Here is a 25,276-nt window from a genome sequence, read left to right on the forward strand (position 1 = left end):
ATGGTCCTACCAAATGGACCTCTAAACGGGTAATGCAGATCATATCTTTTCAACTCAGAAAAGGTTAATATGCTTTACAGCTAACCCTTTTCGCCTTACCACGTAAGGTGTCACCGTGACGATGTGCGGGCCACGCACCCGGTGAAGCGTCAAAATTGGCCATGCAGTTAAAAATTGCAACACGGAGATATTTGGAGGGTACATAATAATAACTACATGCGAGAAGCTAAAGGGGAAATGCAAAAATAGGAAGAAAAAAAAAAAAATTTAATAAATGGGGCATTCGCTTAAAAGTAACTTGAGCTAGCCATAAGAATAAGAAACATCCTTATAGACGAAAAAAAAAAAAAAAAAAAGAAAAGAAAAGAAATTTTTTTTTTTTTTTTTTCACATAACTATGTAGATGTGTTAAAATAAAAAATGAGAGATGGTGCCCTTTTTCTGAAGTGTTACTGGCGAAAGGTGTGCATAGCGGGAAACACGACAACACATGAATCTCCAGAAGATGTTTACACTTCCGCCGTTACAGAATGTCGTGTGCTTTTCTTTTTTTTTTTTTCCTTGGTCAAATGGTTCATTCAAACAATTTGCACAACTGAGCGTGCAAAGGGGGGCGGGGGAGAGCAGTATGCACAGTTCTTCGCGCACCTGTTCGCCGTCATTATGGGTACACATCACACATGGGGCCTGGTGCGTTAACACGCAGGTTGGATTTCCGCTTTGATATACGTCGCGGGGTACACGCAGCAGTTAGGGGATACTTGTATACCTTCTATTGAGGGTGGAGTCCCTCCCTTCAGTAGATGCCTCCCATGTCGCCCATCGAATTGACCGAGTTCATATGGGAATTGGTCTCATCCGCCTTGGCGTCCTTAAAATCGACAATGGCTACCTCCGTGGTGGTCATAAGTGAAGCAATAGAAGCTGCATCCGAAATGGCTGTCTTGACAACCTTGGTCGGGTCGATAATACCAGACTCAATCATATTTACATACTTGCCTTCCTGTGCATTAAATCCTATGTTACAATTTTTTTCCTTTAAAATATTTCCGGCAACTACGGATCCTTCATGTCCTGCATTCTCCGCAATTTGCTTGATGGGTGCCTTACACGCATCCTTGATAATATTTACACCGACTCTTTGGTCGTAATTATCCGTTTGCACCGAATCTAATTCTTTGGAAGCAAATAATAATGCACTTCCACCTCCGGGGACGATTCCTTCTTCAACAGCAGCTTTCGTTGCGCATAGAGCATCTTGTATTCTGTCCTTAATTTCGTTAACTTCTACTTCACTTATACCTCCAACTTTGATCAGAGCAACTCCACCAGTTATTTTGGCTAGTCGCTCTTGTAATTTTTCTTTCTCATAATCTGATGTATTTAACTTAATAGAATTTCTTATACTTTCGCATCTTTCATTAATTTCTTCCTTTTTCCCTTCCCCCTCCATGATAAGGGTACTATCCTTCGTTACGTTAATTGATTTGGCTTTGCCTAAATAGGACACGACATCTGGGTCGTCTAATTTCAGTCCTGCTTCTTCGGTTACCACTTTTGCTCCTATCATTACTGCAATATCGTGTAATAGAGCTTTTCTATGTTCACCAAATCCAGGTGCTTTAACAGCACATATTTTTAACCCTAATCTTAGTTTGTTCACAATGAGGGTAGCCAAGGCGTCACTATCCACGTCCTCTGCGATTACTAATAAGGAGGATTGGTTCTGTAACACATGTTCCAAAATAGGTAGCAACGATTTGACACTAGAAATTTTCTTCTCATGTATGAGGATATATGGTTTGTCTAGTTCTACCTTCTGATCTTTACTGTTGTTAATAAAATATGGGGAAATATAACCTCTATCGAATTTTATTCCTTCCACAATTTCTAGTTCATGTTGTAAGGTTTTTCCCTCTGTAACAGTTATGGTGCCTTCCTTTCCGACTCTCTTCATCGTATCCGCTATAAGTTGGCCTATGTTTTTATCACCATTGGCTGAAATGCTAGCTACGTTAAATATTTCCTCTGTTGTGGTTACATCTTTTTTTATTGAATTTAGATATTCCAGAACACGTTCTACTCCTTTGTTTATTCCTCTTAGTAAATCCATTGGGTTCATTCCTGAGTCTACAGCTTTGCACCCTTGTTGAAATATGGACCTAGCTAGGATGGTAGCCGTTGTTGTTCCATCTCCTGCTTTGTCATTCGTGTTTGCTGCGACTTGCTTTACCATTTGCGCCCCGAGGTTTGCTAGCTTGTTGTTGAACTCGATGCTCTTCGCCACGGTCACTCCATCCTTCGTAATTTTGGGCGACCCGAAGGACTGCTCGATGATCACGTTGCGCCCCTTGGGTCCCAGCGTCACGCTCACGGCATCGGCCAGTTTGTTGCATCCTATAAGAGGAGGGGAGGCGGCAAAGTGAGCAAGTGTTTAGGCGAAAATATGCTGATCTGGAGACTCCACGAAATGGGTACCCACACAAACGCACACACACACGTACACACATGCACACGCATGCGTTTCGTCGCGCAACAATTACTATACGGGGCAGAAATCTGCCAGCTCAGCATATTGCACGCTCCTTTTCAAATTATGAAATTCTTACCTGTGAGCATTGCCGTCCTGGCATCGCTACCAAATCGTATATCCTTCGATATGTTCCTCCTCTGAATAGCGTTCAAAATCGAAACACCTTTGTTCGTACGGCCACCGTTGTTAATAACTTTTCCGCGGAGGGTAGATAGCATTTTGAAAGGGGTTTACACTGAACTGAAGTTGTGAATTTTTTTTTTTTTTTTCCCGTTATATGCCTATTTGTTTTGTATTTCCCGTGTGCTGTATTCAACGTTTGGGATGACGTCACGGGGGATACACCTTCAATACGAGGCTACACAAAGGATGTTGTTAACTTGGTAAAGCCGTCAGCCAAGCAAATCGAAGAAACGATAACAAGCACGGTTGCGTTTTCGTGTACACAATTCGTGAGGATCTGAACTCGTAATGAAAAATATTTTTAAAAGAAAAGCGGGAAAAAATGCAGAGTGTTGTTGTTTTTTTGTTGCGAGTAAAACTGCGATTGGCTTTATTATTTATTTATTTATTATTTATTTTTTCATGTTTTATGCTTCATTTTGAAATATTTCGTTTTTTGTTCCATGTAATTTTGTTCATTTATTTTATTTATTTATTTTCTTTATTTTAGCGCTTTATGCGCCACACGCGGTTTTCTCATCTGGCGTGAACGGATATTTTAAAAAAATGTGGTGGCTCCATGATCCCGCGTTGTTGGGTGCATAAAATTTACCCTACTGATTCAAATAATATATGAACACAACACCGCGACACAAGGAGGGGAAGGGGTGGTTGGGCCTCCACTTGACTTGTTTATGTTGTTATAAATTGGCTCCCCAAAGCTGGTCAGCACATTATCATACTATGTGTCACATGTAGGATACTTAAGAAAAATTTTCAGCCAAGCGATTCACCCATATGTCAGCAGTTCATAGGGGAAAAAAAGAAGGCCTACACGCGATACGGTGCGATGCTGTACTGTGCGTTTGTATATATGTACATTCATATCAGCAGTGCAGAAAAAAAAAAAATAAATAAATAAAATAAAATTAGTCAAATGGTACAAATTAATCGTTCCTACGTGAGGTGCTTAACGCACATGTGCACTCGGCTCACTTGAAACGATTTTGTTTTCTTTTCTCCTTTTCATTATGCCTAATTGGTTGGTCGTGATTTTACACCGTTGAAAGGCGGATTCGCAAAAGGGATACTTAAAAAAATAACTCGTTGGAAAAGTGTACGAAAAAAGGTACCTTCCTTTTCTCTTCCTTTTTCACGTTTGTAATCGTGACACACCGTGGCCATACTCCCTGGAACACACTTCCTTTTAATCTACTTTTTTTAAAAATCCGGGCAAATTTTCTACAAAGTGTAGGCCACCCGTTGATCCTTCTTCGCCACTTTTCGTGAGATCCTTTTTCCCTATTGTTATGTGATACATCTGCGCTTCTTCTGATACGCGAAAGTTAGGAGACTTTTCCTAAAGTGTTTGTTGCATTAACAGGAAAATAGGTGTATTGTGTTTTTCTTTTTCTTTTTTTTTTTTTTTTCGCTTTTTCTTTTAATAAGCATTTTTTTTTAATTAACTAGGAAATACTTGCCCTTTCTCCTTTAAATACCTGTGTGTTCTGCCAGTTGAAATCTAAAACTTTCATCCATTGAGTCGAATCTCTGCTTATGTTAATTTTTTTTAATAATTCTGACAAGCCATCGTAATTCAGAATGTACGGGAAAAACGCTAGCTGTTTCGAGCTAAAAGTGGTAAGGAAAAGGAAAAAAAAAAAAAAAAAAAATATGAACAGGAAAGGTAAAAAAAAAATCACAAATGCACACACACAACATATTTAATGCTGTCCCATTAGTGCCTTTGGATAATCTTCTTTGTGTACTTTTCTATGATGGGTGAGCTCACTGAGTTAATATAGAAGTTGGTTTCGCTGCTGTCATGTATTCTTATCTGTAAAATATGCGATGGAAAAAAGCCAACGTGGGTTACATGATATGTGTGCGCAGCGTGTGCATGAAGTAAGTACAACTATATGGGGAAATATTATGCAGAAGTGCGCAAGTGTATGTGTGCATCTACGTATAGGTATACACATTTGTGTGCTTATTTTCCTAACTTGCTTCGAATTCGTCAATATATTGCAATCCACACAGTTATATATTAGAAGGGACGACTCCACCGCCGCGACCCTAAGTTAAAGGAAAGTGTAAACAGCTAATGCGGTGGGAATAAAAAAAAAAATTTGGAGGGTACATTCTGGAAGGCTCCAATTTGGAGAAACACAAATCCGTCTAAGAGATCCCCCTCGACCTTACCAAATGGTGCAGTTTTTAATTTTCCGTATTAACACGGAACTTAGCACATCGAGTATTACAACTTCGCAGTTGACCTGTTCAGGTAAAAGTAAACGTTGTTGGACTAGCTGCAGCGTGGAGGACTACTTCACGGTGCATTGTTTTATTTGTTTTATTTTATTTTTTTTTTCCTTTGTACTAGGTTATCCAGAAGTAGGCTTGAACATTGAATTTCTCCGATGCCTCTCACTATCCTGCTCTCACAATTGGGGGAATAAGTTCCGATTAAAAGGAGCTCCCGATTTTTTTTTTTTTTTTTTTTTTTCTTAAGCCGCCTTGAGCGGGGTAGCTGTGGGAACATTTAGGGGGGTTACCTTTCATCGTGGATATCCTGGAAGGATAACTTGTGCTGGTTTAAATCAATCCAGTCTTCGTTCAGTTCTCTGCTGTCGTCTTCATTCTCGGGGGAGTTATCCTCGGGAAGGACGAAACTGTCGTCGAAGCTTGCATTCAGAACTTCGAACTGTTCTCTATTTTTATTTTGAATGAGCGCATGTTTTAAGGACCCGATTTCTTTTATCAGTTCTTTCAGTTTCTGGAGAAAGGGGAAGGGAGACACACAATGGGGTCGTTGTAAAAACGGGTCGTTCGTGTGCATTGGTAGCTGCCGCTCTGATCACACCTTTTCGTATATCACGACGGAACTGTGCTTAAGGAACTGGAAGTACACATTGGACAGCTCATCCTTCAGGTGGATGCTTCGGTCGCGGAGTTGGTTAATTTCTGCCAGTGCATTATCGTCTGAGGGTGCAGCGCTTTTCAGTCGGAGCACTTGCTGTTCAATGTCTAACGGAACATTTGGACGGGAAAAGAGAAGGGAAAATGGAAAAAAACATATGTGCACGTTTTTCCGGAGGTAAAAAGCAACCGCTTTGCTATTTTGCTGCGCGGAAAAAACTGAGAACGAGCTGTATCATGTGTGCGTTAGGAATGTCAAACGCGGGGCATCCATCATGCATGGAAGCATCACATGCCTTTCCGCATGTGCACATGGTATTCTACGGTGCCTATATGTATAGAACCATGCTGTAATCAAATGAACCTTTTACATGTGTGTGAAGAATTTCTTCATAGTTATCACACCCGTCTGTTATCAAGTCCTCATCCATGTTTTTGTAGATGCCTAAACGATATCCTGTTGTGTTTGCGTCAGTTTGGGCATCGACCAAAGGTGGAACGGAAGGAGGCACAGAAAACTTCCATATGAAGAAACAATATAGGATGAAAAATCGACGCGAAAGGAAATCAAAAATTCGATTATCACAGTCGAAATGGGGCTTTTATTTATTTTATTTTATTTATTATTTTTTTTTTTTTCACATTTCAGTTAAGTTGAGAATATGTGTAATTTTAAAAAACGCAATTGCGCCCTTGAACGTATTGCGAAGAATTACTTTTCTCCTATCCCTAACCGTGTGAACTTTTTTTTCTCCAAGTTGATGCGTGTGTTTGTGTATTGTTTAATCTATGCAGTATTTGCAGAGCAACCTACCACAGTTACGATTTTTTTTTTTTTTTTTTTTTCCTTCAACGTGTGGATGATCACCGGTGAATACTTGTGGAATTTCTTTCATTTTGTTGTGGTGTTTATTGGGGACGATAAAAATGGACTTTGCGCAACACTGATTGATAAATGTATAAGTAGGCACTCCGGATATGCATGTGCTCTCTCGCACGGCGCGATGTTTGTGTGGGAAAACGCACAGGGGAATGGTGGTGGTACTACTTTTCCGTGGGCGTGTGTTTTATGTTGCCGCTTTGTTCCGGTCGCTTCCATGGGAGCCAAGGTACCCAGCGCTCAGACGTACGTGCAGCGTATATGCCATACATGAGCGCTGACAGCATGCTGGAAGGATTTTAGACATTGTTCGCTGCTGTTTTTGCATCCCCGGCAAAGTGCGCTTAATACAAAAAGGAGTGTGAAAATAAGCATGCATGTATGCTTGCATTACAGCGCGCGTGCATAAATGTGAGCGTGATGTTAGAGGAGCTCACGGCTTCCTCCTTGCGAATTTCTCTTTCCCCGAGACCCATTTATGCCGCTTCAATTTTTTGTGTGAAGCTTCTAGGAAATGTATGGAACGTGTTGAAGCGGAACAGTGAAGTTTTTTTTTTTTTTTTTTTTTTTTTTTTTAAACTAAACGAAGTTATGTAAGCACGTACACATGTAAAACACGAGGATGAACAAGGAATGAGGTGACGAAGGGATGATGCTAATGTTCCATGTACTGTGCATGCGTGTGAATGGATGCCCACATTTGTATGCATAAATGAGAAGTAAAACGCACGCATTTTAAAAATGTAAAATGTTTCGGAAAATGTTCTAAAGGGAAGAATAACTATTTGGAGAAACGTTTACGTGGAAATATTTTATTGTAAAAAAGTAGTGTCTCATCCACTTTGGGGTTTTCTCTCTTTTTTCTTGTTTTTTTTTTTTTTTTTTTTCCTTTTTTTTTCCACGCACAGCCTTGTTTTATTTTCCGCAATTTTGTGAGAGAACAAACTCAACGTTGACTAAGAGCATACCCTTTTTAGCGCGTCATAAAAATGGACAAGGAGCATTATCATGATCAGGAAGTTCTGCTGGACGCTCAGAACAATGACGATATTTTGAAGGAGAACCAGTTCAGATGGGTAAGGGGCCAAATGGAAACATGGCAGAGCAAGCTACACGTGCAGCATCACCCCATGTAACACAATTTTACATATCGCACTGATGATGCACATGTACAGACAGGAAAAAGTATTAGCAGTAATGTTTTCCCCCCCATTTTTTTTTTTTTTTTTTCTTCTTCCCCTTGGCAGGTTATGTTCCCAATCAAATACAAAACCTTTTGGGTAGGGTTTTCCAAAAAAAAGGAGAAAAATATCTGATTGGTTTATTCCTCTCCATGTTGCACGTACTAGTTTGTTCTATGCATTTTTTTTTATATTTTGTACGTGGCGTTTGCTTCATCCCTTCTGTAGAGTTACTACAAAGAGGTAGAGTCCCTCTTCTGGACAGCTGAGGATTACAACTTTGATAAGGACAAGAAGTTCTTGGAGAGCATAGACAAGAACATGCTTGTGAAGCTCTTCGAGCTGATATGCTTCTACAGTCTGAAGTAAGCACATCGAAGCGCAGCCGAGTGGAATAGGGCTGGGCATGTTAAAAAGCGCACAGTTACACGCTACCAGGTCCATGCACCATATGACTAATTTACCCCTTGTAAATCATATTATCCACCGCTAATGACTACCCCCCCCACACACACACAGGGATTTGCACGTATACGAAGAGCAGGCGCTGATCACAAGCAAAATGCTGGACATCATTCAAATCCCGGAAGGAAGGGCCTTTTACGGTTTCCAAATGTGCATGGAAAATATCCACGACGAAGTGTACGCATGCATCTTCGAAACATACATCCCAGACGCCAAGCAGAAGCGTACCATTATTAATAAAGTCATACAGCTGGACAGTGTGTTGAAGAAGCAGAAGTGGCTAACCGAATTGTTCGAAACAAATATACCTTTTTACAACAAACTCGTGCTTATATATATATCCAAAGTGCTTTTCAACGGAACTTTAAATATCCTCATTGGATACTGTAAAGAAAATTCTATCCTTCCGTGTTTGTGTAATGTACATGAGAAAATACACCGGGATGAATACTTGCATGGAGATTTCTCCGTTATGTGTTGCAACCATTTAAATAATAAATTAAAATATGAAAGACTTTTGGATTACTTTAAAATGGCTGTGAAGTTGGAGTACCAGTTTGCCATAGAAATGCTCGATTTGTCCGTTTTGAAAATAAAGAAGGAACAGGTGAAGTCTTTTCTGGAGTACTTGGCGGATACCATGCTCGTTAATTTGAAGCACCCCAAGTATTTTAATTCCAAGTACCCCTTCACCTGGCCTGAATTTAATAAGGTTAATCACGTTTTCCTTTTTTCCTACTTGGGCATCTTACATGCTATGGGTAGTGGCGGCCAACCGGACTTCGTCACAGTTTTCTTTGGCATAATTTGCTATTATTATTTTTTTTTTTACTTTGTTATATTATATATATATATTTTTTTTTCCATGCAGATCGTGGTGAGCGAGAATCAAAAGACAGAATCGGTCAAAAAGGCGGAGGATATTTACGGAGAGAGACAGATCGTCCTGGACGAGGACTTCTAAGTGTTCATAGCGTAATGTAAAAGGGAAGGGTCCAGCACACGCGGAGGAGACCCCGTCAGAGGGAAAATAACCAGGAGCACCACTTTTCGAAGAACATAAAGTAACATCCTTGTGCCTATGAAAATGACTCACACAAACGCACGCCACGGAATGCGGGAAATATTAAAATTATCCCATTATGATCTCATAACAACTTGCTGAGAGGATATATAATACGATAAGGCATACACATGCTGTGAGCGTAGGAGAAGGTCTTTTCCGCGCAGCAGGTATTGTACACATGCATACGTTGCGTGGAGCATAAATGTGCCTACCCGCTATCATGCACACGACATCACCCTTTCGGAGGAACGGAACCTCTACCCTCTGACACGACATGCTGTGATCAGGACTTTGTCACTGAAAGGAGCGGGCGCGAGGGATAAAAAAAAAAAAAATTCAGTTTGCACGGCCTCATACGATTTTAGCATTTCTTTTTTTTTTTTTTTTTTTCTCATGTGAAATGGTAACGGACGTAACAGAACATAGCAATGGCAAAGTATCCAGGAAAAAAGGAAAAAAAAAAAATTCACCTTCTTGGCAAGGGACTAAAAGTTGTTCACTCATATTTCCTTGTCCAAATTCAATCGTCCTATTTGGGAAGTTTACCTTCTTTTTAGTACACCTAGACCATTACGGCTCGATTGGTGTTTTTTTTTTTTTTTTTTCCTTCTTTTTTCTCCTTTCTGTTTGCGCCATTTGTGCGATATGTTAAAGAAAGGGGCACAACTTTACAGTGAGACAATGGATATCTTGCGAACACAAAAAATGAGGTGGGCATCGCATGCTGCACGTCGATAGTTTTTTAACAAATTGGGGTTTAATTCGGGTTGTGTGTAACATCCGGAAAAAATCAAACAAATTTAACTTGAGATGAATAAATATATAAAATAAAAGTAGAGACAGAACGAACTGGAAAAAAAAAAAAATTTATGTATGAAAAAAGGAAGGGAAGATATTTTTATCACAGGGAGCACGAAATGACATAATTCGGAAAAAAATATGTAAAAAAAAAAAAAAAAAAAAATGGAAGGACACGCCTATATGAATGTATATTTTCCTTTACAACTTTATTAGGAAATTCTAATTAACATTTTCTTTAGGAATGTCATACAAAATATTCTTAATTTGTTCATTCGTCATCCTTATTCCTCATGGCAATTAAATTTTTTATATTTTTCCTTAAGCATTTTATTTTGTTTAATTTACGCGCATAGTACAATACCAAAAGATCATATATACAGAAGGCCAAAGAAACGAGTATAAAGGGCAGTGCATAGGATATGACAACAAGTACTGCATAGGCAAATGGTCCTACTGACGCACTTAAGACCGGAAAAAGGGACTTTAAGGTGAATGTGCCAGAGAATTGTTCCATTACTATGAGCACTATAAGTATGGAGGAAATCATTCCAACCACAACAAGAGGAGCAAACCCTCTGTACTTGCTGAGAAAATAAAATAATTTTTCTGTCCCCTTTAATTTTCTAACGGAATAATTGTGTTTTTCCGCCTCCTTGATGTCCAAATAACGTCTCATTTCTGATTCGAGCTTAGCATCGATTTTGTTAAAAAACTTGCGTATGAAAGGCATATTCCTGTATATTTTCTGCTTTACACTATTAATTCTTCTACCATTTTTAGAATTGTTATAATATTTATTTTTTTCTGTGGGATATTCATCGAACATGGGTAAATGTACTCCTGTTTTGGCCTTTGCCTTTGTCTGTCCATGTCCATTATTTTTGTACATTACATGGTATAAATCTCCGCCGGAATTGTAGTAATGTGTGTCGGCGTATCCACCTTTTTGTGAGTAAGTATCTGTGGATATAGTATCCTCATAATCACCATGAAAATCTCTCCTTTCGGGAAAGAGACTTTCCATGGAACTGTCATAATTCGTTGATTTGTCATCATAATGGTGACCATCCTTATCAAAGTTCTTTAAGCTTGAAGACTCGTCTAGTTTGGAAAACCTTCTTGCGGATTCATCCCTATTTGAGTGACTAAACTTGCGCGAAGCATCTTTCTTATCATAACAGGACAATTTTCGTACAGCTTCTGCCCAGTCGGAGCTGGCATTATTCATAAAATTCGACCCAATTGACACGTCTATGTCTTTGCATTTTTCATGATCGTTGACCATGCCGGATAGAAACTGGATAAATTCGTTATCACGGAATAGGCGTTCATATTGCTCCTTAAACTTCTCGTCCCGCATCAGCTGCGTTAATCGTTTCTTGAACAAATCGTCGCTGCTCTTATCAAGTGGGTCGTCCATTAGTTTTTCCTTCCTGTTTTGGTATATCCGGGATGACTGCACCATGGTGGTGTCTCCGACTAGTATTCTGCCCGAATGTATGGTTGGCGCATTTTTCTGGTGACAACTCGTATTGAAAGGATTACCAAAGGTAGGTGACTAAGGAAGATGGGGGTGACAGGATGGAAAGGTGGTGTTGGAAAAATAATGTAAAACAGTATGTATGTTATGAACAGAGGAATGTATACGCACCAATGTGGTTACTTTGTCAACATGCAAAAGTAACATGTAACAACGTGGAGGCCACTTGCGGAAAATCTTTTCTCTAATTAACCCACCTCGGAAGGATAATTCCAGGTAAAGATTAGCACAAAGAAGGTAAGAAACCTCGTGCGAAGGATAAATCTTTTAATCTCCTTATCCTTCATGTTGCAGAGGGTTCAAAGAGTGGTTAGATTAAGGGGAAGGAAAAGAACATTTGGTGTTGGGGGGGGGGAAAGTCTCTCTTTTTTCTTTAGAAAGGAAAGGGTCTAAGGATAAAAGATATGAATAAAAAGGAAAAAAAAAAAAGTACGAAAAAACAATAGAACATTTAAAATATTCTAACAGAATTATCATCATAGGAGCAGGAATCTATGAAGAATATAATGCTCATATGGTAGAAAATTTTTCACGCTAAAAATTTTCATATAGAAATTAATAATACATGAAATATTCATATAAGTAATAGTAATACATGGCATATTCATATAAGAAAAATCCATGCGGAAAATAGGAATACATGCAATATTCATGTATTCTATATTGCATTCAGTCATGAAGTAGAAAAAATTTCTTTTTAAAATTCTTACAGAGGCGTCGTTGGAATATAGTGGGTGCGTGGAGGAAAATTTTTCCCAAATATCCTTTGCTCCGCTTCGTCCTTTTCGCATGTTGTATAAATACTTGTGCGATTTTTCCGCATGCATAAGCAGAAAAAAAACGTAAGAATTTATTTGTTATGGGATGAATTTTTTTTTTTGGGGGGGGTAATATGCAAAATCATTTCCATAGTTTCGTTCTATAATTGGAAGATTTTCTCTGTTTTTTCTAAAAATAGTATCTTTCATTTCATATAAAATAAATATTATTTAAAATGAGTATTTTTTTTTTTTTTTTTTCTTAGGGGCAGAAGAAAGGAAGGAGCATCCTTCCTGTGCACAGACATGTTACTATATATTCATATAATTACATGCCTCAGGATGGTGCTTATTTAGTCGCCCCAACAACTTGACAACACCTTCCCTTTGGAGAGTCTTTCGAGAGTGAAGGAAAATATTAAGGTACGCAAGGAAAAGATGCTGAACCCGCCAAAAAAAAAAAGGGAGGTTCTGAGAATTTCTTTACGGAAACCCGCCAGATTCGTATACCTACATATATTTATATTTTGTGCTGTGCGCTAGACATCGTCGCTGATGATGTGAAAATTTCCTTGAGAAAAGAGGAACCCCCACTGCTCTCAACTTTTATTCTTTTTATTCCTTTTTTTGTTTTTTCTTTTTCTCTTTTTTTCCATTTTTTCCTATTTTTTCTTTGACTAATATTATGAAATCGAATGAAAAAGAAAGGGAAAGCACGCAACTTCTCTTCCATGTGAACATTGCTATTTCGGCTCTTCATATGCGCGTTGCATCTAAAAGATGATCATATTACAGGAAGGATCCCGGCGAACACACCTTTCCCAGGAACATCCTGCGCAAAAACCTTCGCGCAAATACCCTGCGAGAACCCCGTGGGAATTTTCCACGAGCAACCTTTTCACAAATGGTCCATTTGCAACCTTAATTGCAATTACGAAAATAAAAATTATTATGTTCAAATAAAAAAAGATACGGAGGTAAAATACTATGACAAAAAAATCTAATCAGAACATTACATCCCCACTAAAAAGAATTTACCAACAGATCAAAATAAAGTAGGAGAAAATTCTTTTTCAAAACTAACTCGATTACACATGAGGGTAAACATTTTCAAACAATACAAAAAAAAAAAAGATGAAAAAAAAAATTAAGATTGGATTTAATTCTATAACACACTGTGTATATCACATATAAGAAGAAAGGTGAAATATTATTATTCCTACATTTTATTCATATATGGTTATCATAATTATTTCAAAATGTTTTTGTAATAAATGATGATTTCAAATATATAAACTTCCTTTAAGAATACACAGACACAAAGACAAATAGACATTTTTTTACTTCTCTTCCCCTATCACATTTTCCTCTATTTCGAACACACTCTTCAAACAACCACAAATACCTTAACGGAACACGCACAGAAAAGTTGTGACCTACCCCTGTAGGTATAGAATATGCACATCCTTCAAAGGACAAAGTTGTAAATGTTGAAAGATTTAGAAAAAGGGCTAAGGCTTCAGAATTTAAGGTTTGAAAGACTTATGGTTCAGGGTTAAGGGCCTAGGGTTCAGGGTTCAGTTTTTAGGATTAAGGGTTAAGGGGTTTAGGATTCAATGTTTAGTTTTCAGGGTTTATGGTTTAGGGTTAAGGATCTAGGGTTAAGGATTTAGGGTTTAGGGTTTAAGGTTCAGCGTTCAGGGTTTAGGGTTCAGGGTTTAGGGTTCAGGGTTTAGGGTTCAGGGTTTAGGGTTCAGGGTTTAGGGTTCAGGGTTTAGGGTTCAGGGTTTAGGGTTCAGGGTTTAGGGTTCAGGGTTTAGGGTTCAGGGTTTAGGGTTCAGGGTTTAGGGTTCAGGGTTTAGGGTTCAGGGTTTAGGGTTCAGGGTTTAGGGTTCAGGGTTTAGGGTTCAGGGTTTAGGGTTCAGGGTTTAGGGTTCAGGGTTTAGGGTTCAGGGTTTAGGGTTCAGGGTTTAGGGTTCAGGGTTTAGGGTTCAGGGTTTAGGGTTCAGGGTTTAGGGTTCAGGGTTTAGGGTTTGGGGTTCAGGGTTCAGGGTTTAGGGTTCAGGGTTTAGGGTTCAGGGTTTAGGGTTCAGGGTTTAGGGTTCAGGGTTTAGGGTTCAGGGTTTAGGGTTCAGGGTTTAGGGTTTAGTCTTTAGGCTTTCGGCTTTAAGGTTCTGGGTTAAGGGTTTAGTGTTCAGGGATCAGGGTTTAGGGTTTAAGTGTTCGGGGATCTGGCATCAGGGTTTAGGATTTAGGATTCTGCGTAAAAGGTTCAAGGTTTAGGGTTTAGTGTTCAGGGTTTAGGTTTTAGGTTTTAGGGTTCAAAGTTTAGGGATCAGAGTTTAGGGCTTAGGGTTCATGTTTCTGCATTAACGTCGTAATGCTAAAGTTACATGTCTACGTTTCAAATGAAAAGGCTAAATCCAAAACCTTATACCCCGGAATCTAAACCCTAAAACATAAACCCTAAAGGATAAAGCTTAAACCACAAGCCTTAAACCATAAACCCTAAACCATAAAACCTAAACCGTAAAACTAAACACTAAACCCTAAACCGTAAACCATAAACCCTAGAACGTAAACTATAAACTCTAAACCGTAAACCCTAAACCCTGATCCCTGAACACTAAACCCTCAACCCAGAATCGTAAAGCCGAAAGCCTAAAGACTAAACCCTAAACCCTGAACGCTAAACCCTGAACCCTAAACCCTGAACCCTAAACCCTAAACTCTGAACCCTAAACATTGAACCTTAAACTTTGAACCCTAAAACCTAAACCCTAAACCCTAAAACCTAAACCCTAAACATTGAACCTTAAACCCTAAACCCTTAAACCCTGAACCCTAAACCGTTGAACCCTGAACCGTAAACCGTAAACCCCTAAACTATATTAAGAATGCGCGCAAGGATTTTCATTTGGGAGCAGTAATTTAGCATATATCTTTTTGGTAATGCACATTTTTTTGTTTTTGTATTTGTGTTGTGAGTTCACGTATATCTTTCATTGAATATTTAAGAATGTACGCATTGCGAGGAAAGAGGAGGGGTAGCGGTGCAGTTGTGTTTCTTTTTTTCTTTGTTTAAATTATGCAATATTGTTATTAACGATTTTTAATCAGCAATTTCTGTCTCCTTAAGGAATTATTCTATAATATATGTGCTCAATTTTTTATAAAGGTTAAATTGCGATACCTTTACATACATGGCTATCTGATATGTATATCCAAATATATATATATATATATATATAGATATATAGATATATATAAATATTTCACCTTATCGTTGCTTAGGAAAAGGAAAATTGAATAAAACGTATTCATATTATTAGGGGGGAGTGAGAAATACAGGAATACCATATATACTTTTTTTTTTATGCATAATCATTACATAAGGAGAGGGGCGTTGGGGTGGGAGGGGTGAAAATTCTTGTATATACTAATTCTGTATGAATGAATATAAAGGAGGGGAAATATACATTTTTTAGCATAAATTTGTTACATATATAGGGAAATATATATATACCACAAGGAAGGAAGAGAATGGGACCAACACCAAAGGTGTGTTTTCTTATTTAAGTTGGATACATAACTATGGGTTGCATATATTGTTCCATGTGTCATGCAGTAGGAATGTACGAATGCATATATGTTATTAATCATACCTGTAGGCACCACCCTTAGTGAGGTTGCCCTCGAAGTCCGATTTCTATGATAAATTCGATAGGGCCCATGTGGACGGATGTAGTTGTAATTACGTTGGGCGGAACGATTGGAAAAATAATTTAGGAATTCTGTTAGGAAAGGACCCTGGGCTCACTGCTATAAAGGACACCATTGCGAATGCTTATTGTTGCGCAAATAAAAAGGGGAAGGAAAATGAATCCAATGATCACTGGTGTTACTTTTTTTATTATTACGCGGGAAATTTATTCTTCAGGAATGAGAACAATAGGGACTTGGCAAACTTCCTGGACAAAGTTTACGAAGCGTTCAAGGGCACTGACTATAGACCTAAATGTGAAGTTAAGTACGAAGATGCTGACAAAATCAATTTCGGGCTAAGGAAGAGGATACATGATTTTACCTATAACTATAATACCGTGCAAAGCCTCATAGAAGGCTGCACATCAGAAAATTATTTGAAATTTCTGCGGTACCTGCAGGGAATTAGTGGAGCATGCAAAATTGTGGAGGCAGATTGTCCAGAGGAGGAGGAACGTGGAAGTGGTACATACTGTAAGGATTATAGGGAGAAATATAAGGTGTATTGTGAAACAAAAGTGAAGGAACTGCAAAAAAAATTGACCACATCATCACCATGTAAACCAAATCCAAATCCAAACCAAGCAGGAAGTAGTGGATCTTTTAGTGATGCTCCACAGGGGGTGGTCGATTTAGCAGATGTGGTTAGTGGTGGGGAACAGTACTCTAGGTTCGATACCTTCCCCTTTTTTAACATACATGGATGAATTAATGTGTGTTTAGCAGATGGAATAAATTAATATGTGCACATGTAGCATGTTACCAATTATGACAATACAGTAAAAATGTAAAAACATACCCATCTTTATGATTGCATTTATAGGAAGATGATTTAAACAAGTGGTTACCTTCAAAAATTGCGTACAATGGAATTGTCAATAATGAAGTCACCTGTGGGGACTATGGTAACCTCATTTCTGGAGTGGTAGAGGCAGTAAAGAGACATTCTAAAGTGGATGATGAAGCTAATAGTATTGCAAAATATTTCTGTTACGCATATAAAAATAAAGGCAGTGGACCGTGGGATGGTTCACCTTGCTCCTATGTATATTATCACGTGGGTAATACGTACTCCACCGCATTTGATGATCATGAATCATTCTGGAAGTTCATGGGTACAGTCAGTGAACAGTTAGGGAAATTGCCCGTTGATGGAGGGAATAAGTGTCAAATTGACCTTAGCTACACTGACAGGAAGGATTTCATATGGGAGAAAAGAGTGTATGATTATTACAGAGACCATGAAGCTGTACAGAAAAAATTACAGGACGGTGATTCACCCTGTAGTACAGAATTAGACCAATACCTGACAGAGGCGGCCATAGGATGTAAGCTTATACATAGATACTGCAATGGCAAAACTGAAGGTGAGGGGAAGGCATTTTGTGACAAATTTAAAACAAAATATGATGAACACAAACCTGAGGAACTCCTAGGGGAAAAGTGTATATCAAATCTGGAGGATGAAATTTCAGCATATGCCGAAACTTCAGATATAATTTCCAACGGAGAATCAGGGGAAGACACAGTATCTGCAGAAATCGCTCCCATTTTCTCTTTTGCAAGAGACGGCCCCATTGCCTCCTCCGGATTGGCTGCAGTTGGATTACCTGCCATTGCATATTTTTTATATAAAGTAAGTGGATAAAATTACAACAACCCGTAATATCTACCATATATACTCTATATATCATATGCATATATATGTACACACACCACCGCCATCAACACCCTTTCTATCGTAGTACACTTCTTTACCTTTCTGGTTACGTGAACAATTTGGTGGAAGGAGCAACCACATCAGCAGGAGTCGAAGAAGGGCGAGAAGATCCACTGGTCCTAATTTTAGTAATTTTACAGAAGACATTTCTACCGAAGTTCCAACGGAATATTCATCATACCTGTCGACACTATACCCACTGGAAGAATCCATAGAAAATAATTCTACCACATATTATGAAGAACCGCTGCAATCACAACCCAGACAGCGTGGACAACAACAAGGACATGGAAGAAGACGAGGACCACCCAGAAGAAGGGAAAGAGCAAACAACGAATATAGATATGGAAGCGGCCAAAATATTAGTTATTTTCGCATGTAACATATATTAATGTGTAGTATTTCCTTTCCTCTGCCTACCGACGAAAGGGGGAAAGGAATGTATAAATAATCATGCGCACAGTTTATATTCCGTGTGTAAGGAAGGAGAATGACATTTCTTCCGTCCTTTATTCTTTTTCTTCATTTTGTTTCTTTAAAAGGGTGCTCTGTACACTTTTGTTTGCAACTTTTTTTTTTTTTTAGTGAACATCCAAAGTGCTAATTTTTTTTTGGTTACAAAAATTTTGTCTTCATAATTTTTATAATTTTAATAATTTTTCCCGCCAATTTTTTGGTAATATGTAAATATTCCTTTGAAAAGGGTAAGGATTTTTCCCTTTATTTTTTTTCTTTTTTCTCCTTCCGCGTCGCCTCGTTTGGGAGTATTCTTTTCCTTTCATGCGGCGTTATTCACACATACTCAAATGGGAGAAAAAAAAATAAAATAAAAAAGGAAAAGGAAGAAAAAAGAATAGATGGAAAGAAGGAATGAAAAAAAAAGGTAAAAAAAAAAAGAAAACAGCAAAAGGAACATTGGACGCCCCCCTGCGAAGGAATTCCCCATGTACGCACATATAAGGTTCCCGGTGAACCCACCTATTCGAACCGTTTATACATTGGAACAACTCCAACATATGTTAGGGACGGACCTTTTTTTTTTGTTTGTTTTTTTTTAAAAAAAAAGGGAAAAAAAAAAAAAAAAAAAAACATACGTATGGTTTATCCTATAAAAGCGCATATGCATACATATTTATGTGCCTACACCTAAGGCACTCTTTTTTGTAGTATTGTCACCATGTTGCTAAATTTGAATACGGGAATTTTTCCCCTCATCGGGATAAGTTGGCGCGAGCGTTTCATACCAGTGCTGTTCACTCCATTTCATTATTTGCGCCCACGTAAACAAACGCAAAGGGTGGATCGCTGCAGGTTCGGACATTCATTGTAAATGCCGCGCAGACGAGACGGGTGTCCGTTGCCCGTTTCCCATGTGCGCACACTTGCGCATACGTGTGCATTCGTTTGAGTTTACCCGTGGGTATACATCCGCGATTGTGCGGAGTGGGAAAAAAACCTGCTAAGTTGAGCATTACCCCTATGTGGTACATGCATGGATTGGTTAAGCTACACCCAGGAGCTTTTCCATTTCGGGGATAATGGCTTAGCGACGGTTGTTCTAAAACCTTAGTTGTTCTTCTCCCCAGTGTTGCTTTCCTTAATGTTACTTCCTCCTTTGGTGCTTCCACCTTTGTGCACATTCATCTGAGTGCTTTTCCGCTGACACCTCCTCCTCCCACCGACATACATACATGCACACTTCCACCTGCAGGACCAAAAAGCAGTACAAGAACAGACGGCATTTTAGAGGCTACTACTACAGGTGGATGGGCTCCTACTAAACAGACTGTTCAGTATACAATGCGAGGGAAATTTCGGGAAAATACATAAATCTCCAATCCGGGGATATATTTTTCCTCTTTTTTTTTATTTATGTTTAGCGCATACTCCTTTAAAAAGGGGAGAGGGGATGCGACGAGACAATACAAGATGGCAGGACGAAGCAGCATGACCCTACGCAGACACACATCCCCTACATGATGTTACATTTTTTTTCAAAGTGGTAATTATATCAGATTGGTGGATTATCACGGATGCTTTTTAATAATGAATCCATATTTGTATAATTGTAATTTTGTGCGAACATTTTGACGTGAAAAAGGGAAGAAGAAAAAAAAACCTTCAATCGGCATGCTGCGTAAAGTTAGACTCTTTTTTTTTTTCCATCCTCCTGTGGTGCATTTTGATCCACATTTTTGCAAAACGGGTAGAGAACCATTTGGGGTAATTTTGCCAAGTCCCTTTTTATTCCCCTTCTTTTTAAGTGACATTTTTACGACGAGCCCCTCCTACTGGTAGTCATTCTTATCTCACGTGAATGTGTACTTGTGTATATTTACCTATCACTAAACTGCGTTAGTGATTTATGCCAACTAACTTTTCAATTTGTTCATTCTAATGGGGAATGTGTTCTACTACACACCGAAGCAATTCGGCATCCGTGATGGGTGAGGAATACATATACCTTCCGTTGACTGCCATTTGGCCTATGTCGAGCTGAACAGGGTAAGCATGCTTCATGACGTGTAAGAGGATATACCCTGTTCCGGGGCATACAAATGTATTTATATTTATTCCTATTTTTCACTTTTTAGTTCCTCCCCTTTTGAATCCGCCATCCACACGATGGTAATGTTAACGTTAGGTTATACAGGACAATGTACGCAATTCGATTCCGTTTGGCCATTTGCCCAATGTGTTATCGTCTTCCTAAAGAACATAAATGCAGGGGAGGAGAGGAATATTCACAAGGGGGAAGGTAGCCATAATAAATTTCCCCTTTTTTTTTAACCAAAAGAGAGCCTCTTACTTTGCCTGGCCAGGTGAAAATTATGTTCCTCCTTTTTTTTTTTTTTACAAAGGAAAGACGCGTACTCCCTTGCATACTTATTTTGAACGTCATTTTTAACATTTTCAATTGAAGTGAAAAGTATGAAAAAAAAAAAAATTTAATCTATCGATGTGTCACCTTTCCTATGTTGTCGTGTCATGTGAGCTTGCGGAGTGTGCACCTAAGGAGCGAGAGTATATATTTTTTTTTTTTTTTTTTTCGGATGGGGTGCGTCAAAAGAGAGTGCCACATGCATATGTTGCTGTATTTTCTCGTACTTTTGAGGTGGGGCAGCGAGCGGAAAAGAAATAACGCAGGCGGAGTGTGGGGCCTTCTTCACTGGGGGCAATGTAATATTCGGAAAATGTTCTTCTGCTCGTATGTGGATGTATGGAACGCCCTAAGCCATATGCACGCAGGAGAAAAGGAAGGAACACTTGAAATGTGGAGCATACAAATAAGGGAGTTGGCGGCCTGCGCGTAGCATAGCCACCCTCAACCATGCATTCGCGTGAGCGGTGCATTGAACCTTTACATTGTGATTCTCCCCCTTACAGCATAGAGAAGGTGGCACCTATGGTGCCAGGGTGGAAGTAGCAAAAAAAAAAAAAAAAAAAAAAAAAAAGATATATTGCGACAGCCTCGTAATTTTTGAACCCCCTTTTCCTCACTATACCGCATACAAATGGTGCGTACATAAATCATCCCATATGTCGCTCACGTGCTGGGCATGTAGAAGAGAACACCCCCTCGTTGTACTCGAACTACAAATTATTTATATGCTGTCGACCCGTGTTTATATAGAAAAAAAAAAAAAAAAAAATCGGAAGGAGACAAAACATAGCATGGTATTTATTGCATGTAAAAATAATTGTATTTTATGTGCACCATCAAGAAGTGGGCCTACTCAACCGAATTGGTACTTTTATATATAAAAGCGTACACTTTCTCCTCTTTGCAGTAGTAGCATTTTTTTTTTTTTTTTTCTTAAATATATTTATTCTTCTATGTACATTTTTTTTAAAAGATACTTTTTTTCTTTCCTTGTAAGTTTATAATATTCTTCTACAAATTATCACGCAGACGTGCAAAACACGTATATAACAGGAGAAAAAACAAAAAACAGAAAAAACTTTTGATTAATCTCTAACATTCAACTTCTTTCACATTTTTTCGCTGATCGCGTTATTTTTACCACATAGAGAAATATCGTTTTTACGTATTACTCCCAAAAGTTTTTACCACAACTTTATACCTTCCATCTACACGTAGGAAAAAATGGCCCACGTAATTACCCGTATTTCTGCCCGTGAAATTTTGGGTAAGCATTTTGAGTGATGTAGCACTGCGTGTGCTTATGCCTCGATTGGCAAATAGCCGCATGGGATAGAATGTTTGAGCCTACGCGGGCTCACGTTCACTAAGTGAAGCAGTGGCGAGGTGACCCTTGTACACGTGCTTGCTTCTCAGCCTCTTTGTGACTGCAAGTGCACCACGTGGTGTGATTGCCGTTATTCATATGTGCGAATGTGTAGATGATCATTCAGATGAACTTCCCGGAGGGAGAGTGTTTTTGAAAAGAGTAGTCATCCTTTGAGCGCCTTCACCCATGGGAGAGTACCTGGGTGTTGTGCGCTAACAGGGCGGCAGGGAAGTTATAGTCAGTTAGCATGTAACTAATTGGCTACGTGTACTTCGGCATATCAGTTTCCTTTCGTTAATGAACCCTTCTGGGGGGGGGCATAGCATCTAGTTGAGCGTGCCTATAATGTGTACTTCTCATAGCCCCGAGGTGAAATATGGGCACTGTTAACAGGGGGGTGAAAATTGTGCAGTGAACATTATATACTTCGCCCAGTGCACGCCACCGCTATGTTATTTTTACGGATCACTTTATTGTTCATGTCTCCTATGGCCCTCTGTGCAGATTCCCGAGGAAACCCAACCGTCGAAGTGGACCTCGAAACGAATGTCGGTATCTTTCGTGCCGCAGTTCCATCAGGAGCATCCACAGGAATTTACGAAGCATTGGAATTGAGAGACAATGACAAGAGCAGGTACCTAGGAAAAGGTGTACAGAAGGCCATCAACAATATTAATGAGCACATAGCCCCCAAGTTGATTGGTATGGATTGCAGAGAGCAGAAGAAAATTGACAACTTGATGGTGGAAGAATTAGATGGAAGCAAAAACGAATGGGGATGGTCCAAAAGTAAATTAGGAGCAAATGCTATTTTAGCAATTTCCATGGCTGTATGTAGGGCTGGAGCCGCGGCCAATAAGGTATCCCTGTATAAATACCTAGCACAATTAGCAGGAAAGAAAAATGACCAGATGGTTTTACCTGTGCCGTGTTTGAATGTAATAAATGGAGGATCCCATGCTGGTAACAAATTGGCCTTCCAGGAATTTATGATAGTACCAGTCGGTGCTCCAAATTTTAAAGAGGCATTAAGATACGGAGCAGAAGTGTATCATACGCTCAAATCAGAGATTAAGAAGAAGTATGGTATTGATGCAACAAATGTAGGAGACGAAGGAGGATTTGCTCCAAACATATTAAATGCGAATGAAGCTTTGGATCTTTTAGTGAGCGCCATTAAATCTGCTGGTTATGAAGGAAAGGTAAAAATCGCCATGGATGTTGCGGCATCGGAATTTTACCAAGCTGATAGTAAGACTTACGACTTAGACTTTAAAACGCCAAATAATGATAAGTCTATGGTGAAAAGTGGAGCTGAGTTGGTTAACCTTTATATCGATATGGTGAAGAAGTATCCAATTATTTCGATAGAGGATCCATTTGATCAAGACGATTGGGAAAATTATGCCAAACTGACAGAGTCTATTGGAAAGGATGTACAAATTGTGGGAGATGACTTACTTGTTACTAACCCTACAAGGATTAGCAAAGCTTTGGAGAAGAAAGCCTGCAATGCCCTACTGTTGAAGGTGAATCAAATAGGTTCCATTACGGAAGCTATTGAGGCTTGCTTATTATCACAGAAGAATGACTGGGGTGTTATGGTTTCCCACAGATCTGGAGAGACAGAAGACGTTTTCATTGCCGACTTGGTGGTTGCTCTCCGAACTGGACAAATCAAGACTGGTGCTCCATGCAGAAGTGAGAGGAATGCAAAGTATAACCAGTTGTTAAGGATTGAAGAATCCCTTGGAAGCAATGCCCTTTTCGCTGGAGAGAAGTTTAGGCACCAATTAAATTGAGCGTTGTCCGTATCCGGATGGAGGAGCGGCCCTATGTGGTGTGCTCTCCCCACCAGTACGTATTGAGCGAAGGGAGGAGGGTGGTGGTGCTGAAGAGTGATGTACATGGGAACTGCTAAACTGGAGGAAGGATTTGCGCCTGTCCGTGTTACTATTACGAGCAGGGTAGCTCCATCCTTCAGGGGTGGGTGATCCATTCCAGGTTCTGCCTCCCAAGCGGATATCATCATACTCCATTTTCTCGCCCCACTAGCCCCTTTTGCACAGAGTGGTATCCCGAATTGTTTCGATCGTGCAAATGTAGAAGTGCTCATACAATCAGTGCGTCTATACCATTGACCCCATCAACGTCTACATTTTTTTTTTTATCCCTTCAAATGTATTTTCCCTTTTTATGCGCGTTTATATCGGCTTAGATACCTGCACGCGCCCAAGCAAACTAAATAAGGTCCCCGTGCTCGTGAGTCTCTATTTTCGCCGTACATGCGTTTTTCACTTTATCCAAACTGTAAACACGAACTTGTAAAACTGCGACTCTGAAACATAGATCGACTGGCCGGTTTGACAACTTGCCAGGACACCCCGACAGGAAGATATCACACGAAGCGGAATGAGGCCTCTTTGGCCAATCCCCTTATAGTTCCTCGTAGAAAAGGCCCGGATAGTTATAAAGATAAGCGGATCAGGTGTGCGGCAAAAAGATGCAACTTCAGGTCGATACCTGAAGAGTGGAACAGCCTCCACTACGTAAAGTACAATCCCGCGTGATGTTAACAGAATTTTTACGCAATTGTTCGGCGTCCAGAGAAAAAAAAAAACGGGCAGTAATTCCAGTTGAGGGAGTAATCGCCCTCGCCCATTCACCGATTAATCCATAATTACGGAAAAATTAACTTTGGCAAAGGTGAAACAAAGACATTGTACCCTTGCCTGTAGACGCGATGTAGAGTATCAAAAAGGAAGCATGCGAATGTCCCATTTTTGCAAAAAAAAAAAAAAAAAAAGAAACCAGTTTATCCAACATACATTTTGTTCGCTTTAAAAAAATTCGGGACTTATTTATGGATAACATGTCGGTAACATGATGCTACTTCGTTGCTGAGTGATCAATTTAGCCGCGCCGGAGAGTCCCGCGTCAGTACGTGTGTACCCCACAGGGACAGGGAGAAGGAAAAAAAAAAAAAAAAAAATCCAACCCATGCAGAAGGGCGAAAAACAAAACGAACAAAAGCGAAGTGTGATGGAGGAAGACAACCCAATCGAACGTAACCCCTAACTGTCACCCCCGCAGTGATCAAAAGGAATTACTACAGCCGAGCCAGCACAAAATGAACAGTTGTTTTGGAACAAACGTAAAAAAAAAAAAAAAAAAAAAAAAAAAAAGTTTTACAACAAGGGCGCACGATCGTATGAGTGAACGAGGGAAAAGGT

General features: G+C 39.3%; 6 protein-coding genes across 6 annotated transcripts; 3 read left to right on the plus strand and 3 right to left on the minus strand.

Annotated features, from left to right (window-relative positions):
- Positions 1 to 796: 796 nt before the first annotated feature.
- On the minus strand, positions 797 to 2,751 carry PKNH_0815700 (heat shock protein 60, putative; the record flags this gene model as incomplete). The annotated part of the gene is made up of 2 exons (XM_002258761.1): positions 797 to 2,397; positions 2,610 to 2,751. 2 exons carry the CDS (start codon positions 2,749 to 2,751, stop codon positions 797 to 799), a joined length of 1,743 nt encoding a protein of 580 aa, XP_002258797.1.
- A 1,151-nt stretch (positions 2,752 to 3,902) lies between these two features.
- Positions 3,903 to 6,045, minus strand: PKNH_0815800 (tubulin binding cofactor c, putative; the record flags this gene model as incomplete). The annotated part of the gene is made up of 9 exons (XM_002258762.1): positions 3,903 to 4,055; positions 4,195 to 4,327; positions 4,465 to 4,532; positions 4,699 to 4,771; positions 4,898 to 4,971; positions 5,076 to 5,130; positions 5,251 to 5,471; positions 5,559 to 5,722; positions 5,979 to 6,045. 9 exons carry the CDS (start codon positions 6,043 to 6,045, stop codon positions 3,903 to 3,905), a joined length of 1,008 nt encoding a protein of 335 aa, XP_002258798.1.
- A 1,438-nt stretch (positions 6,046 to 7,483) lies between these two features.
- On the plus strand, positions 7,484 to 9,104 carry PKNH_0815900 (ribonucleoside-diphosphate reductase small chain, putative; the record flags this gene model as incomplete). The annotated part of the gene is made up of 5 exons (XM_002258763.1): positions 7,484 to 7,570; positions 7,742 to 7,774; positions 7,904 to 8,040; positions 8,195 to 8,852; positions 9,012 to 9,104. 5 exons carry the CDS (start codon positions 7,484 to 7,486, stop codon positions 9,102 to 9,104), a joined length of 1,008 nt encoding a protein of 335 aa, XP_002258799.1.
- A 1,171-nt stretch (positions 9,105 to 10,275) lies between these two features.
- Positions 10,276 to 11,834, minus strand: PKNH_0816000 (Plasmodium exported protein, unknown function; the record flags this gene model as incomplete). Its single annotated transcript, XM_002258764.2, has 2 exons — positions 10,276 to 11,565; positions 11,745 to 11,834. The coding sequence occupies 2 exons, from the start codon at positions 11,832 to 11,834 to the stop codon at positions 10,276 to 10,278; spliced, it is 1,380 nt and encodes a 459-aa protein (XP_002258800.2).
- A 4,014-nt stretch (positions 11,835 to 15,848) lies between these two features.
- On the plus strand, positions 15,849 to 18,172 carry PKNH_0816100 (KIR protein; the record flags this gene model as incomplete). Its single annotated transcript, XM_002258765.1, has 4 exons — positions 15,849 to 15,866; positions 15,977 to 16,714; positions 16,894 to 17,706; positions 17,816 to 18,172. 4 exons carry the CDS (start codon positions 15,849 to 15,851, stop codon positions 18,170 to 18,172), a joined length of 1,926 nt encoding a protein of 641 aa, XP_002258801.1.
- Positions 18,173 to 21,898: 3,726 nt separating this feature from the next.
- PKNH_0816200 (enolase, putative) lies at positions 21,899 to 23,845 on the plus strand (the record flags this gene model as incomplete). The annotated part of the gene is made up of 2 exons (XM_002258766.1): positions 21,899 to 21,941; positions 22,548 to 23,845. 2 exons carry the CDS (start codon positions 21,899 to 21,901, stop codon positions 23,843 to 23,845), a joined length of 1,341 nt encoding a protein of 446 aa, XP_002258802.1.
- Positions 23,846 to 25,276: the final 1,431 nt, after the last annotated feature.

This window comes from Plasmodium knowlesi (genome assembly GCF_000006355.2).
Source record: "Plasmodium knowlesi strain H genome assembly, chromosome: 8".
Taxonomy (NCBI): domain Eukaryota; phylum Apicomplexa; class Aconoidasida; order Haemosporida; family Plasmodiidae; genus Plasmodium; species Plasmodium knowlesi.